At 37.6% G+C, this 17,700-nt stretch overlaps 1 protein-coding gene across 1 annotated transcript in view; it reads right to left on the bottom strand.

Annotated features, from left to right (window-relative positions):
- Window positions 1-17,700, bottom strand: part of LOC150081798 (axotactin-like) — a 638,696-nt gene that overhangs the window by 389,818 nt on the left and 231,178 nt on the right. Inside the window, exon 15 of the mRNA XM_090378896.1 lies at window positions 10,874-11,160. Within this exon, the coding sequence (XP_090235022.1) occupies window positions 10,874-11,160 (287 nt within the window). The remainder of the gene's footprint in view (window positions 1-10,873; window positions 11,161-17,700) is intronic.

Genomic DNA, 17,700 nt, shown 5'->3' with positions numbered 1-17,700 from the left:
AAGATTATAAATGATGCTAGAACTAGGGACATAAATTCAAGTTACAGGGGAGAGATGTTTAGATTGGACTGCAGAAAGTTTTATTTTAGCCAGCAAGTTATAAATTACTGGAATAAGTTGCCTACGTGGGTGGTAGAGGCTTTTTTTTTTGGCTGGTGCAGACTAAGCCATAGGCTTTCTTGCACCATGTGGCCATTACTTATACTAATATTTTACTCACATAAATTCTTATGTCAATTTGCCTGGATCAGTTTTGTTGGGCGAAAAACCCGGTTTCCCGGGGGGGGGGGAGATGGACCTTGCTATCTATGCTAGAGACCGACTAACTAAGCTATGGAGTGAAAAAGCTTACAAACGTTTCTTGCATCATTGATGGGATTCAAACCCAGGCCTTTTCCACCCAGTGTGGGAAGGGAAATGACGATGCCATCATGCTACCCGCACATACTGTCTGAATTGTATAATTTTTTTCCGTTTTGTTCAGTCAAACTTTAATATGGTGAAATCTTGCTGACTGATGAATATGTTCAAGTCACAGTTCATAAAAGCCAATGTATGTTTTTCCCTGGAGGATTAGTTGCAATATGTGTTTAGGCTTATTCTGTTTCCACCCATTGATTTTGTCTTTGCAATTTTTAAAACAGGACAATTTTTAAAACAGGTGATCTTTTGATCAGCTCAATAATGTTTTTATTTCAAAGGATTTTTAAGTTTAAAGGTACTGGAAACTCATTAAAGAATTTTTCAGCCATTGGCAATGAATGATATGATACCCAGTTTTGTGGATATAGTGGCTAGAATATTTTACATTCTATATATTGCTGGGATATCAGAGACATGGTGTCACACAGATATAAGAAATGAAGAATTGGAATTTGGGGAGTACAATGAGTACAGAAAGGATAGACAGGATAGAAGGGGAGAAAGGGTCATGCTGTTAGTAAAGAAACACACAGAATCTAAGGAAGTGCATCCAGTTGATATAGATGGACAGTGCAGTGTTAAGTCAACACTGGAAAAGAAAAATTAAGAGTAGGAGTGTGTTATAAGCCTAAGGATTCTGATGAGAATCATTAAGCCTCTCATCAACAAACAAATATACAGATAAGCAGAGTGGGCCTGTAAATCAGATTGTCTTATAGTGGGGGATTTTAACTTCTCAGATATAGACTGGAATTTTTGGATTGCTCACTCGCACACTGTCAAGACTTTGGGGATGTATTTGATGATTGCATTCTGCAGCAGCATGATCAAGAGGCAACCAGAGAGAGAGAGAGAGATAGAGAGAGAGAGAGAGAGAGAGTAATAGGGCACAAAAGGTGATATAGTTGTACACGTTGGCACTAATGACATCAAGAGTAGGAAACTGGCAGAATTGCTCAACAAGTACAGGTCACTGTTGAAAAAAAGCCATGAAATAGGGTTGAATTTGAAAGTGTCTGCAATTCTGCCCAGGCACGATAGGAGGGAGTATATGATGAGAGCCTTGTCGATCAATTCGGCCCTGGAAAGATTATGCAAGACTCAAGGGGTAGAATTTTTTTCACCCTGGACTGTACTTGTTAACAGGAGAGATTGCTTCTACAGGGATGGGATACACTTAAATAGAAAGGGTGCAAGAATATTTGCTGATGCTATCGAGGCAGTGTTAGGTGGGTCGGAAAACTGCTAGCTTGGGGGGAGACAAAGACGAATAGATTAACAGTAGCCACTGGCAGAGGTGAAAGAGATTCTTGCACTGCTTCTATTGGAATGAGCAGAAGCCTGAAAAACAAGATGCAGGATATTTCAGAGACTGCTGGGAGTCATTGCAGTACAAGTAAACACATGGGTTGTGTTAGGGTAGCCAAGAATAGAAATAGGTGCATGTATACTTGCGTGTACACCAATGCTAGGAGTTTAGTAAATAAATTTGATGAATTTGAGGTATTGCTCAAATTAGAGATCAAAATTGAGAGTAGGAGTGTGCTATAGGCCTAATGACTCTGATGAATATAATAAGAAACTGTATAGGGAAATAGAGTGGGCCAGTATATCTGAGAGTCTTATAATGGGAGATTTTAATTTCCCAGATATTGACTGGAATTTATGGGTTGGTCACTCACAACACTAGCAAGGCTTTTGTGGATTTATTGGATGATTGTTTTCTACATCAGCATGTTTGGGAGGCGACTAGAGGGAGGAATACTCTTGATTTGATTATCAGCAGTGATTCTTCATGCATTAAGAATCTGCAGATAAATGAACCACAAGGTGGCAGTGATCACAGTGTGCTGAAGTGGGATTTACTCAAAGAGGTAACTAGCATTAGGGGTAAAGGGAAGGGTTATTGCTTTCGTAAAGGCAACTACGATGGACTGAGACAGTATTTAAATTCTATACAGTGGGACCAACTGATGATGTTACCAACAGCAAATGCAAAATGGGAAGCATTCAAAGAACTTATCTTGGAAGCTACTAGGCTTTACATACCAACTAAGAAATATTGTTCAAGGTTTAGGCCTAATTGGATGTCAGATGAACTGATGAGGCATATGGCAGAGAAGAAACATGCATGGGATACATACAAATGAACACATGACACAGAAGTCTATGATAGATACAAGTTGATCTGTAACCAAGTTACAAAGGAGGTTAGGCAGGCGAAGGCAGATTACAAGAAATCTTAGGCAAGGGATGCAAAGAAAAACAGCAAAGAGTTCTTTACTTATGTAAACTCTAGAAGGAAGGGGATGAATCAGATTGGTCCACTTGATATCGATGGGTCAACTGTTGATGATCCTGCTCAGGTAGCTAACAAACTAAATGAATATTTTGCATCCACATTCACACATGAGGAGTTATTTAGCGAGGGGTAAGCCAGAGGTGTATTCAACTCTAGCAGTAAGCTAGAGAATCTTGTAATAACTGAGAGTAAAGGGGAGGAGAAATTGTTGAAGATAAACACAAGAAAGGCACCCGGGGTGGATGGGATCTATTCAGTTATATTAAAGGAGGCAGCAAAGGAAGTAAGCAAACCCTTAGCCATAATTATGAGAGCTTCCTTGGACTCAGGGGGGGTACCTTTAGATTGGAAATGTGCAAATGTGACCACAATTCACAAAGGAGGATCAAAGGCTGACACAAGTAATTATAGACCTGTGAGTTTAACTTCTGTTCCAGGTAAATTAATGGAGGCACTAGTTAAAGAAGCACTGCAGGATCATTTAGACAAGACTTCAGTTATAGCTTGGACACAGCATGATTTTGTTAAGGAGAAGTCTTGCCTGACCAATTTGATTGGATACTATGATGCAGTCACAAAGGAACTGGATGCAGGGAATAACTTTGATATTATATACTTGGATCTTAGAAAGGCTTTTGATACTGTTGCACATGGAAGACTGCTGCCCAAATTGGAGCAGTGTGACATTGGAGGCAAATTGCTGCTGTGGATAAAGGGGTGGCTGAGGGGGAGAAGACAGAGAGTGGTAATCAATGGACACTGCTCGTCGTGTCCATTGATTACCACTAGTGGAGTCCCTCAGGGCTCAGTGTTGGGTCCATTATTGTTTTCTGTATTTATAAATGATACTGATGATGGTATATCAAGCTTAATGTCGAAGTTTGCAGACGATACAAAGGTAGGCAGGGTTGTCAAGGACACTACTGACACTATGCTGCTGCAACAGGATCTGGAAAGGTTGAGCAGATGGGCCGAGAGGTGGCAAATGAAGTTTAACGTTGACAAATGTAAAGTACTACACATGGGAAACAGCAACCCCAGAGCAACGTATCAACTCTGTGGTACTACACTGACAGTGGTAGAGAATGAAAGGGACCTGGGGGTGGTTGTGCAGGCAGATATGAAGTTCTCTGAGCAGTGCAGACGGGCTGCAAGAGTAGCTCATGGTGTATTGTCAATGATATATAGGAATTTTTCTAGCAGGGATAAGGAGGTGATTATTCTCTTGTATAAGGCAATGGTCAGGGCACACCTAGAGTACTGTATACAGGTCTGAAGGCCTCATTTCAAGAAGGATGTAGAGCTACTGGAATGAATAGAGAGAAGGGCAAAAAGATTAGTGAATGGAACAAAGGGGTGCTCTTACGAAGAAAGGCTTAAGTTTTGCAAATTACAGTGTCTGGAGACTAGGCACCAGTGACGTGATGTGATACAGGTGTATAAAGCTTTGAATGGTTTGAGCATGCTCAGTGCTGATTGGATTCTTCCTCTCACTCAGAATAATCACCTGAGAGGACATAAATTCAAATTGAGGAAAGACAGATGTAGGATAGATGTGTGGAAATTTGCCTTTAGCCTTCAAGACTTCAATCCCTTGTCATGGAAGTTGATAACCTAAATAAGTTTAAGGCTCAGCTGGACCGGTATTTTGAACGAACAGAGGGGTGAAGTGGAAGTGGTTTTTTTTTTTTTTTTTTTTTTTTGGCTGATGCTGCATAAGCTTGCTTTCTTGCATCAAATGCCTCTACTAATGCTAATGCAAGGAGTGTGAGGAAATTAAGCAGCAACTTAGCGTTGTTATGGGCCTTTATGAGAGCTTGAATAACAGGGTAGATGCCCTTGAAGGATTTAAATTGAGGAGCCCATAAAGCTCTCAGCTGACCACATCAACACCAGAGCTTACGCTTGAACATCAGGCAACATAGCAGCAATACCCAAGGCAGAATGTGCTGGTCCCACAGGAACTAGTTGTTGTCGGTGAATCTATCGTCAGGGAAATGGGGAATATATTGTGCAAAAAAAATAGATGGAACAGGACCAGGCCATGTCTGCCTGGGGCAAAAGTTGATGACATTGTAGAGCAGATATCAGCTTTTAAGGGCAAAAAAGGTGATATTGCTGTACATGTTGGCACCAATGATATTAAGAGTAGGAGAATGGCAGAAATACTTAACAAGTACAGGTCAATGTTGAAAAAAAGCCACGACTTGAGTTGAATTTGAAAGTGTCTGCAATTTTACCCAGACACAATAGGAGAGAGTATACGATAAAGACTTCTGATGAGTCTGGAGAGATTGTGCAAGGCACATGGAGTGGAATTTTTCTCAGCCTGGTCTGTGCTTGTTAACAGGAGAGACTGCTTCAACAGTGATGGGATACACTTAAAAAGAAAGGGTGCAAGAATATTTGCTAATGCTATTGAGGAATGAGCAGTGGGAAAACAAGGTGCTGGGGATTTCAGACTGCTGGTAGTCATCGTGGAACAAGTAAATACATGGGCTGTGTTAGGGTAGCTAAGAATAAGAACAAGTGCATGTATACTTGTGTGTACACCAATGCTAGGAGTTTGGTAAATAAACTTGATGAATTTGAGGTGTTGGTCAAGATATCAAAGGCAGATATTGTTGGGATATCAGAGATGTGGTGTCACAAAGACATAAGAAATACAGAATTAGAATTTGGGGAGTACAATATATACAGAAAGGATAGGAAGGGAGGAAGGGCTATACTATTAGTTAAGAAATATGCAAAATCTGAGGAAGTGCAGCCAGTTGACATGGATGGACAATGCAGCATTGAGTCAGTTTGGTGTGACATAAGCACTGGGAAAGCAAAATTGAGAGTAGGAGAGTGTGTTAATAGCCACACTGTGATGAGTATAATCAACAACTGTACAGAGAATCAGACTGTTTTTATAATGGGGATTTTAATTTCCCAGATATTGACTGGAACATGTGGATTGGTCACTCGCACACTTGAAGGGTTTTTTTGTGGATTTATTGGATGACTGTTTTCTACAGCAGCATGTTCAGGAGACAACCAGAGGGAGTAATACTCTTGATCTGATTATCGGTAATGATTCTTCATGCATTAAGAATTTGCAGATAGAGGAACCACTAGGTGGCAGTGATCACAGTGCGCTGATGTGGGATTTTCTCAAAGAGGTAACTACCACCACGGATCAAAGGAAGAGTTTTTGCTTTCGTAAAGGTGATTACGGTGGTCTGAGACAGTTTTAAAATTCTATGCAGTGGGATCAACTGATGATGCTATCAACAGCAAATTCTAAATGGGAAGCATTCAAAGCCTTGGAAGCTACCACACTTTTCATACCAAATAAGAAATACAAATAAGAAACTAAAGAAATGTGAAATGAACTAACGAGACATGTGACAGAGAAAAAAAATGCATGGGATACATAAATTAACATGTGATGCAGAAGCCTATAGTAGATATAAGCTGATCTGTAATCAAGTCACAAAGATAGTTAGGCAGGCAAAGGTAGATTACGAGAAATCTTTGGCAATGGATGCAAAGAAAAACAGCAAAGAATTCTTTACTTATGTCAACTGTAAAAGGAAGGGGATGAATCAGATTGGTCCACATGATATCAATGGTTCAACTGTTGATGATCCTGCTCAGGTAGGTAGCTAACAAACTGAATGTTTGTAGATGGAAAATGAGTATTTTCCATCTACATTTAAATATGAGGAGTTATTCAGGGAGAGGAATGGCAGAGATGTATTAAACACTGGCAGTCAGTTAAATGATTTAGTAATAACTGAGAGAAAAGAGGAGCAGAAATTGTTGAAGATAAACACACGAAAAGTATCTGGGGTGGATGGGACCTAGCCAGTTATATTAAAGGAGGCAGCAAAGGAAGTAAGCAAACTTTTAGCCATAATTATGAGAACTTCCTTGGATTCAGAGGAGGTACCCACGGACTAGAGATGTGCAAATATGACCCCAATTCACAAAGGGGGATCAAAGGGTGACACAAGTAATTACAGATCTGTTAGTTTAACTTCTGTTCTGGGGAAATAAATGGAGGCACTGGTTAAAGAAGCACTGCAGGATCATCTTGACAGGACTTCAGTTATAGTTTGGACACAGCATGGTTTTGTTAAAAGGAAGTCTTGTCTGACCAATTTGATTGGATACTATGATGTAGTCATAAAGGAACTGGATGCAAAAAATAATTTTTAAATCATATACTTGGATCTTAGGAAAGCTTTTGATACTGTTGCACATGGAAAACTACTGTACAAATTGGAGCAGTATGGCATAAGGGCAAATTTCTATGGATAAACAGATGGTTGAGTGGTAGAAGACAAAGAATAGTAATCAATGGACACTGCTATTTGCAGATTAATGTTATTAGTGGAGTCTCCCAAGGATCAGTGTTTGGTCCATTGTTATTTTCTGTATTTATTAATGATAATGATGATGTATATCAGGCTTAATGGCTAAGTTTGCAGATGATATGAAGGTTGGCAGGATTGTTAATGACATAATGACAGTATGCTACTGCAACAGAATCTAGAAAAGTTGAGCAGATGGACTGAGAGGTGGCAAATGAAGTTTAACATTGACAAATGTAAAGTTCTGCATATGGGAAGCAGTAACCCCAGAGTAACTGTGTGGTACTACAGTGACAGTGGTAAAGAAAGAAAAGAACTTGAGAATAATTTTTCAGGCAGATATGAAGTTTCCTGAGCAGTGTAGACGGTCTGCAAGAGTAGCTCATGGTGTCTTGTAAATGATATACAGGAATTTTTCTAGCAGGGATAAGAAGGTGATTATCACTTTGTATAAGGCAATGGTCAGGCCACACTTTGAGTGGTCTGGTCCCATATTCATGATAATGATACAGGTCTGAAGGCCTCATTTTAGAAAAGATGTAGAGCTGCTGGAACGATTTCAGAGATGGTCAACAAGATTAGTGAATCTAACAAAGTGTTGCTCTGACAAAGAAAGGCTTAAGTTTTGCAAATTACAGCTCTTGGAGACTAGGCACTTTCAAGGTGATCTGATTGAAGTGTATAAGGCTTTGAATAGTTTGAGCAAGCTCAATGCTGATGGGATTCTGAGGGGACATATTTCAAATTGAGCAAAAACAGTTGTAGAATAGGTTCAAAAATTTGCCTTTATTCAGCGGGTGGTTGATTGTGGGAACAAACGTCCATCTGTCATTGTGGAAGTTGACAGCTTAAATAAATTCAAGGCAGAACTAGACAAACATTTGTAGTGAATGGATCAGTGAAATGGGAGGGTTTTTTTTTTTCCCCTGGCTGATGCTGTATAAGCTTGTTTTCTTGCATCATATGCCTTTACTAATGCTAATGACCATAGTTATAATATTGTTTTCTTTCTTTTTTTCTTAATATTTCCATCCTGTAAAGGGCAATCTTCTTTTTTTTTTTTTTTGTAAAATGGGACAGGTTTGAAAGAATTCCAGATTGTAAAATGCTAGATTTTAGTTTTCTTAGTAAATAATTCATGATTTACATAATTAAGGCGCATTTAGGGCTAGAGCCTCAAGCTGTGAACAAATTTAGACTATGTATATAAAGTGCTTAGCATCATAATACACAGCCATTTCTGAATAAACAGAAAATTTTTAAGGTGGCATCGTTTTAGGTTATATCTCATATTGTGAATACCTTCACAACGAGTTGCCATGATATTGCACTACAGTAGTGCAATATCATGGCAACTCGTTGTGAAGGTATTCACAATATGAGATATAACCTAAAACGATGCCACCTTAAAAATTTTCTGTTTATTCAGAAATGGCTGTGTATTATGATGCTAAGCACTTTATATACATAGTTTACATAATTAGTAAACTGATAACAAAAAAATTAGCTCTTCAGAAAAGACATAACTTTAATGGGTGAACCAAATACATTTCATTTCTGTGCCTCCACCATATGTCCATCCATTCCTTCAATCAGTACATGGAAATAAGCATAATATTTAGTGCTTTAACTAGAATATGCAGTATATAGATAGCCTATCTAATATGCATGATAAAAAATAATGATAATAAATAACAAGTTGCTGGATTTCTATTTGTCTAATTTTAATGAAATTGGGGATGCAATGACCAATCTATCTAAAACCACCAAATAAAAAATTTCATGAAAATAAGTCCACTGGCAGTCAAGTTATTACAGATGGACATGGTGAAGACAATAAATGCTAGATGCATATATGCGAATGAACCTTAAAAGATTATTGAATCTTGGGGAGGGGTGAATATTCTGTCTTTTTTGTGTATAGAGGCCACAAAAAGAAATTTATAATAACTATTTAAGCAAGATGTAATTCTTTCTTGAAATATTTTTTACTAGAAAGACTAGGTAGTCCACTCCACATCTTTTAAATAGATAAGTAACTCTATTAAAGTGCAGCATGTAAAAACACAAGACTTGGTCTGCTTTTATTTGTAACTACTAAAGATGCTCTCTAAGAAGGTTAGCTATTATAAATATCATTTGTATTGATCCCAAGTATATGAGACAAAGTTAAGAGACTGCAGGCAAAAAACTGATTGAAAAATCTTCATTTTATTTTGATTTGAAATAGGGGCAGACAATTAGGAAATGCCTTACTGTAAGCTAGATTTGGCAGTGCAAAAATAATGGAGACTCATTTACTACTATTAAATAACTGTGGGTAATAAAATCATGTTTAATCTTGCCAGAATGACCTCCTCTTCTTTCTTTTTTTCTTCCAAATTATGGCAATGAGGCCATTCAGGAAAGATCCTGATCTCTATATTCATCCATATTTGCTTATTCCTTTCTCTAAAGACTGGTTTGAAATCCATAAAAAGTATAATTATTTAAAGGAATGGACTGATGAAGTGATTATTTATTTTATTTTTTTTTGTCTGGTGCTGTATAAGCTTTACTTTCTTGCATCATTTTGCCAATACTAATATCAAACACCAAATGAAAATGCTCTATTTCTTCTTTACAGTTTTTTGCAGTTTGATCAAGTTCCTTATTGCCACAAAGGTACCACTGGGAATCCACATATCATTGTATCTTGAGTTAACTAATATAGTTCTTTGATTTTATCTCTAACTAGAAATCCGAGCCAATCTGCTTCCATGTAACTTAATCATTCTCCAGCTCTGTCAGCAAACTGATTTTTCTGATGGTGGCTCTGACAGTTTGATACTAAATGTGCATTTAAAACAATAATCATAAAATACTACTAATTTTACCACCATAAAGGGAGCTATTGTAAGGTAATTTATAACTTGTAAATTGTGAATGATCGTCAATAAATTGTGAATTTCTTAACTATATGCTAAAACTGACAAATCAGATATCTCGATAGATTCAGAAGATAAAAAAATAATAATAATAAAATAAACATTATGCTCTGGGACCTATACCAATCCCATGATTACATACACAAATTCTATCAGTGGTCAGAATATCCCAGGAAAGTAAGAATAGGAAGAAGACACTGTACATCCAAACTTGCCATGATAGTGTTGTTAAAATTTTCTTTCTTTATTTCTTAATATAGAGGGCATGTTCACAAAAATTCTGGTCAGAGAAGTTCTGGTTAGAAGCAGTAAAAATAAAAATAAATGGATGGGAAGTTAGAATTTCACAAATGAATAGGGTACTGCCTAGGGACAAATTTATTAAGAATATGCAAAAAAATATGAACTGGATGTAGTTTTCAAGCCAATAAATAAAATCAATAATGTTCAGAGGGGATGCAATTTCTCCAACAAGATGTGGACATGATTTTTTTTACAAAAGCACTTGCAGCTATGGAAAAATTTACGCTGGGGAGAGAGAGAGAGAGGAAGGTTATTTGACACAAGGGTGAGGTGCATTATAAACATGTAGCAAGGTAAAATACCAGGAAATAGGGCCAGGGTAGATGTTTGTCGGGGGGAAAAAGTGGAAGAAGGGTAAACTTTGCTACTCATAAATATAGTAAACTTAATTATGCTCAGAAGGAATATGATAAAAATGTCCTGGCTAATTGGCTAGACAGAATGCAAAAAAAATAAAATCTTTTCTAGCAATAAAATTGCTATCATTAATGATTTTCTCATAAAGTATATATATATTTTTTTTAATTTAAGGAACTTAATTTCATTGATGCACTTACTCATTTCGACACATTCCAGTGGTCCAAGTGACAGTCGTGCTTCAGAGTCGGTCTCCATGTTTTCAGGTTGGAGTAAATATACTCTAGTGATCCCAAGTTGTTCAGCAGTGTTGTACACAGCTTCATCAACTCTCCACTGTCCATCAGAGACATCGCAATTACACAAATAAGAGGCATTAGCACAAGATTTGGTATCAGCACATTTGCAATGACCTGATTTTGCACTTCCCACACTTGTGATATAAGTTCCTCCAGCTGATGACTGCATCCAGGTGTATGTCCGGAGCCTAAAAAAAAAAATAAAAGAAATCATGCTGTTGATGAAATGCTTTTAATCTAGAGAAAGCATAATAAATGTACGCAATCATCAACATACTTTTTTCACCAGACAGAGCCATACAGAAAAAAAAACCATGTAGTGCAAAAGAGTCAGTTTTACAGTTGCAACAAATTTACAACCGCTAGACAAAGAATACTGCTTCTCTCATATGGACCAGTATTTTTTGTGATCCTAAATTATGAAAAGTTTGCATATAATCACTTAGCCTGTCCAAATGCCATGGATTGTAAGATCACACATCAAATTTAACATATTTAACAGTTGTATACAGAATTTAAACAAAAATTTTTATAATAAAATCCAATTTTCTCATTATTTAAAAGTATATTATTGTATTATAAATTTAGTTGTAACTCACTGGCTGTTAATGAAACCACTTCAAATTCTTCTAAATGCAAATTTATACATTAAAGTAAGTGTATAGCAAAAAAAAGTAAGTTTCAATACTAAGTTGGGGACTTACTGTATCAAAAAATGTTCAGCAACCTATTTAAAAAAATATGGCAATAGATACAAAATGAAAAAAACTTACCACCCACTCCTCACGTGTTCAATATGATGCTTCCCTTTATTTTTTGTAATGTCAATTTTAAGTCTATAGCTTTCCTATATTTTTTACGATGTTGTGTACGGTTTGGTCACCAACATTATGATGGTTCATTAGAGATTTAATAGATGCACAGTTTTCAAACTTTTGAATAATTTCCTTTGCGTTTACGCATCATTTTCGTGATTTCTAAACAAAAAAAAATTTTTACTATAAAAAAATTTCGACATCTCTGACATAAATAATGAAACAAAATTGTCTTTTTATGGTGCAATGGAACACAACAATCGATGAACACACTAAAACAAACTAAACATTTGTACTCTTTTTCGGTTTTTTTTTTTTTTAATTGGGAATATTGAAGTGTCCTGGTTAATCCGGTCCTGGTTAATCGAGAGTCTGCTGTAGTTCTTTTTTATTAAGATCATCTCCCTGAATCTGCAATAAATTTATTGATGACTGTGTATTAGCAATTGATTTAAAGGTGTTTAAGCAGATATTTTGAAAGTGGGGATAGTCCACTAACAAATGCCGAATGGTCAGTTGTACTTGACATAATGTACATTGGGGAGCACTGTCATTAGTTAATAGATACAGGTGAGTGAGGTGAGTATGCCCAATCCTTAGCCTTCCTAAAATTGTTTCTTCTCGTCTGCTTTTCTGGAAGCTGGAGAACCATAGCTTTGGTTCTGGTTTTATTTGGTACAGTTTGTTTCCCAGATAACCTCTCCAGATTAGTGACTAGCTATTGTAACATGCTTTACGGATAATATGTTTATAATTGGTATATGGAGTTTGAAAAACCTACAAAAGAGAAGTATCTGGTTGTTTGGCTGAAAGATCTACTCTTTCATTTCCTGTTATTCCACAATGTCCTGGAATTCAGCAGAATGTCACAGTTTGGTTTGACACATTACAAGAAAGTAATTTAGAATGGATTTGTTTTATTACAGGGTGAGAGGAATTGGTATTACTATTTATGGCAGAGACAGCACTGAGTGAGTCAGTGTATATTAAGGCAGACGAAATTAGAAGTTGAGTAATGTGATCGTGAGACAAGTTTATAGCATAAAGCTCAGCAGTGAAGATACTGCATTCTACAGATAATGAGACAGAGAAGTGGTGAATGATGGAAAGATTGCCACAGCACCTACTTGGCCTCAGTTTTTGATCCAACTGTATAGATCATATAGGCCTGTGAATTAGAAGCACAGGAGTTTCATGTAACTGTGCAATATTGAAGGGAGACAAGGTGTTCTTTCTCCACTGTCGGAAATAGTCATCATAAACTGCAAGGATATTTGTGCACGGTGGATCAGGCAGTGTCATGTCCTGATATATATTGCTGATTTCTAAGTTCCACGTTTGAATCAGTTCTTTAAGCCTAAGTGCAGCAAGTCTGTTTTCATTTGGTTTACTATTGTAAAATGACTCCCATTTGGTATTGTACAGACATCTCCAACTAGAGTGAAAGGGAAGACTGCAGATTTTTGCGGCATACATCAAAAGTAATGTTTTCCTCTGAAGATGTAAGGAAGGTTTGTGGGTTTCAGTGTAAAGGCTCTGAACTGGGGAGGTTCTGAAAGCCCCTAGAGAAACTCTCAGAGCACTGTGCTGGATGGTATTTAATCTCTTTAAAGTACTCTTCCTCGCAGAGTCATACACTGGAGAACCGTAGTCCAAATGGGACCCAATGAGAGCTTTATAAAGATGAATAAGGGTATGTCGATCAGCACCCCAAGACATAGATGACAAACACCGAAGGATATTCAATTTCTTCAAGCAGATGGTTAGAAGAGAGGCCACATGTGCTTGAAAGTCAGTTTTCTATCTAGTATCAGGCCAAGAAAACGGACAGTGTTAGCAAGAGGAACTGGCACATTTTTTATCTTTAGCTCAGGATCAGGATGAAATGACCATAGTTTGCAGAAATGAGTGGTCATGGATATCTGTTCAGCAAGATCGTATCCACTGCATAAAGTCCAGGATTCTATTCTGTTAAGAGCAATTTGTAACTGTCTTTTGATAGTATTCATATTTTGTGATTGGCAAGATATGGTGAGGTCGTCTGCATACATGTATACTTCAATAATTTTTGAATGATCTGCCAATATATTGTTGACCCTAATTGAAAATAGGGTTGGACTCAGTATGGAACCCTGTGAAACACCCTCTTCTTGAATGTGAGATGCTGATAGGAAGTTTTGATTTCTGACTTGAAAGGTAAAAAAAAAAACTGCAGCCATTATCAACCCACTGTAGGATGGAAGCCTCCTCAACATTCATGCCGAGGAAAATACAAACGTTTCTGCCATGATCTGCCACGCTGGTCCAGTGCAGGTTGGCAGATCAACTGTATTTAGCTGTCAGGGGTTTGAACCCCGGTCTACTCAAAGAGCGTGTGCTACTGCACTCCCACTCCTGACCACTCGGCTACGGAAGTGTAACTTTAAAAAGTTCTGAATAATTTGAGGGAGATAGCCTCTCAGCCCTAATTGATGCATATCTTTGATAATACCATGATGCCATGTGGTGTCGAATGCTTTCTGAATATCCAGGTTGATCATCACTAGATGTTGTTTCCTGATGAAGGCGTTAACGCATGCTGGATCCAATTTTGACAAGTAAATATAGGGTGGATCTGTTTTTACGGAAGCCATATTGGTGATCGGAAAGAAGATTTTGGGAGTCTAGAATCCAGGTGAGCCTCTCATGCACCATCCTTTCGAAGATCTTGCCCAAACAGTTCATCAATGATATGGGTCTGTAATTTTGAACTATAGAGGTATCTTTGCCCAGTTTTGGCATAGCACAAATATAGGAATGGTGCCATGAGAGAGGATATTTACCCCAGGGACTCACATCTGGTGAGTATGGGCTTGGCAAACCCAGGGTCCTGAGCTGGATATCATCATTTTTCTCTTTCTTGCTTTCTTGGTGATTCTCTCTCTCTCTCTCTCTCTCTCTCTCTCTCTCTCTCTCTCTCTCTCTCTCTCTCTCTCTCTCTCTCTCTCTCTCAGGGTAATGCAGGAATTTTTTTTTTTGGCTAGTGCAGCATAAGCCTCAGGCTTCCTTGCACCATATGACTAATAATAATAATAATAATAATAATGTGTTTCCTGAGAAGATGCAGTTATAAAATAGCAATAGTATGTAGAGATCACTTCACACAGATGTTAAACATAACTGTAATGAATGCTGTCAGGTCCTGCTGCACTATTCGGATTCCTTGAGCTCAACTAGAGTAAAGGGCTGGTTATATGGAAGTGAAATTAGTTGAAAATTTCAATTTTTACGTTCTTCATTAGTTTTAATTCATTGAAAGGAGGTCATATAAGAGGAAGAGGTGGAAATATTATCGAAAAAATTCTGCTAAAGCATTGCAATGTCAGTAAGAGAGGATAGGTCCTGCCCATTCTATTGTATTATTGGAGACTGTAACAATAGAAATTTTCCACTGAGAGCCTGTATTTTTTTCCAGATAATCCAAGTGTCAGTATTTTTGTTAATAGTTGAGGTGAAGTTAATCCAGGAGTCACGTTTTGCTTTTTTTCCTAATTTGTCTTACTTTGGCTCTCAGTTTTTTGAAAACAATTAAGTTGGTGATAGTGGGGAATTTGCAAAACTGGTTCCAAGCAGGGTTTTTTCTTGTTTCAATTTGGAGCAATCTTCATTCCACCACTGGTTTTAGTATGTACCTGCTTGCACTGGTTGAATTTTGGAATGGAAATTTTGGCTGCCGATAATATATGGCTGGTAATGTGATCAGTTATGTCATTAATATGTTGTTGCTATACATACTGGTTGTCGAGTAGCACACAATTGCAATATTTTTCCCAGTCTGCTTTCTGAAAATTCCAAGAATTACGGCCTTTAGGACATGACATGACCTGTGTTTGAATTGAACTGATGATAGGAAAATAGTCACTGTGGAATGGATCATTCATCACTAACCATCCCATGCTTGTAAAATGAGATGCTGAACAGATGGATAAGTCCATGGCTGATGTAGTCCCTGCAGGTAGTTGAACATGAGTTGGACAGCCAGAATTTAATACAGTTAGATTATTGTTATCCAGGAATAATTCAATTAATTGGCCTCTGCTATCCATGGTGGAAGATCCCCACAATGGATGGTTTCCATTTAAATCACTAAGTAAACACACAAGAGGTGGCAGTTGTGTGATAAGATTGTCAAGTTCAGTCTGGGAGCAAGGATAATTTGGTAGGATATAATGGATGCACAAGTTAAGGATATTCCCAAACTGGTTTCAAGTGCTACAACTTCTAAGAGAGGTTTGTGGTTGGCAATGTCTTGATGGTATGGTTTTTTTGACAAGAATAGCTACCCCTCCATGAGGAGGAGTGCCAGAATCCCTGTCTCGCCTAAACATAATATAATTTTTGAATTTGAAAGAAACCTGTGGTGATAAAAAGGTTTCCTGTAAGTATACACCTACTGCATTAGTTTGTATGAGTAAATTATTCAGGTCAGCTATATTACCTCATCATCCTCTACAGTTCCATTATAGGAATTTGTTCATTGTTTGGGATTAATCGAGGAAGACTGATCTGATCTGACTGTTTTTTCTGAGTAGGTTTCTTTTCTGTCTGTTTAGTTTTGATTTTTCATTTTTAGGAAAGATTGGGTGGCCTGTATCCATGGTATCATTAGCATGTAACTCTAGTACTCAGTCGTCATCCTCTGATTGAACATAAATTTTCATGTTGACATTTCGTGGTTTCACTTTCTTCCGATTTTCAACAATAGCTGATTTTGTTATTTTGGGCAAGGTTGAGATAGCATCAGTTGGGATACTGAATGCTGGTTTCATTGACTGTAGGTTTCTTATCGTGTGTTAGCACAGTTTTGGCCCAGGTGGCAAAGGAAATATTGGGTTCTATGGAGACATCTGTTTGAGTTGCAGCTGAGCGGCAGTTTTTGGTGGCCGATGCATATGATCGGCTAAGCATAGTTAGCAATATTTGCTTTCTTGCTTCAGGGTATGCTACTTTGTGCTTCACTTTATATTTCTGGGTTTTTTACCTGTTTTCCAAAGGTCACATGCTTTGGAAAATGCAGTATGGCTTCCTTTACAGTTTGGGCAAGTGGGACTGGAAGCATCGCCTCAGCATGTTGTCTGTGCATGGTCATACTTCTGGCACTTAAAGCAGCAAATGGGATTCGGAATGTAAGGATGGATCTTGCAGTTTAAGTAACCTGCTTTAACAGAAGATGGAAGATTTGGAAACACAGCATCGCCTCAGCATGCTGTCTGTGCATGGCCATACTTCTGGCACTTAAAGCAGCAAATGGGATTTGGGATGTAAGGACAAATCTTGCAGTTTAAGTAACCTGCTTTAACAGAAGATGGAAGATTTGGAAAAACAGCATCACCTCAGCATGCTGTCTGTGCATGGCCATACTTCTGGCACTTAAAACAGCAAATGGGATTCAGAATATAAGGACGAATCTTACAGTTTAAGTAACCTGCTTTAACAGAAGATGGAAGATTTGGAGTACAGAATGTCAAAATAATGGACCTGGTTGATAGCAGGTTGCCAACATTTTTGGTCATAATTCTCCGAGCATGTGTCACCTTTTGTTCGCTAAGCTCTTGTGCTATTTCTTCTTCAGAGACAGTAAGTCCCATTCACTGATAACGCTTTTAGATGTGTTCAGAGTGTTATGGGGGGTAACTGACATTGGAATATTGTTAAATGTCATTCATTTTAACAATTTTTCTGAATGTGATGTTTTTGAAGTTTCAATTAGGAAGTCTCCAGATTGGAGACTCTTCACCATTTTAGGGGATCCAACAACCAATTCTAAACATTTCTGTATTACAAAAGGCGATAGCTTGCTGACAGATTGTGTGGATAGTGACTGCATTATCAGAAATGGTGGCATGTCTGTAGTTTGTTTTTTTGCCTATAGTC

Source organism: Mastigoproctus giganteus, chromosome 8 (genome assembly GCF_048544385.1).
Source record: "Mastigoproctus giganteus isolate SK-2022 chromosome 8, ASM4854438v1, whole genome shotgun sequence".
Taxonomy (NCBI): Eukaryota; Metazoa; Arthropoda; class Arachnida; order Uropygi; family Thelyphonidae; genus Mastigoproctus; species Mastigoproctus giganteus.
This window is presented reverse-complemented; position numbering and strand designations above follow the sequence as displayed.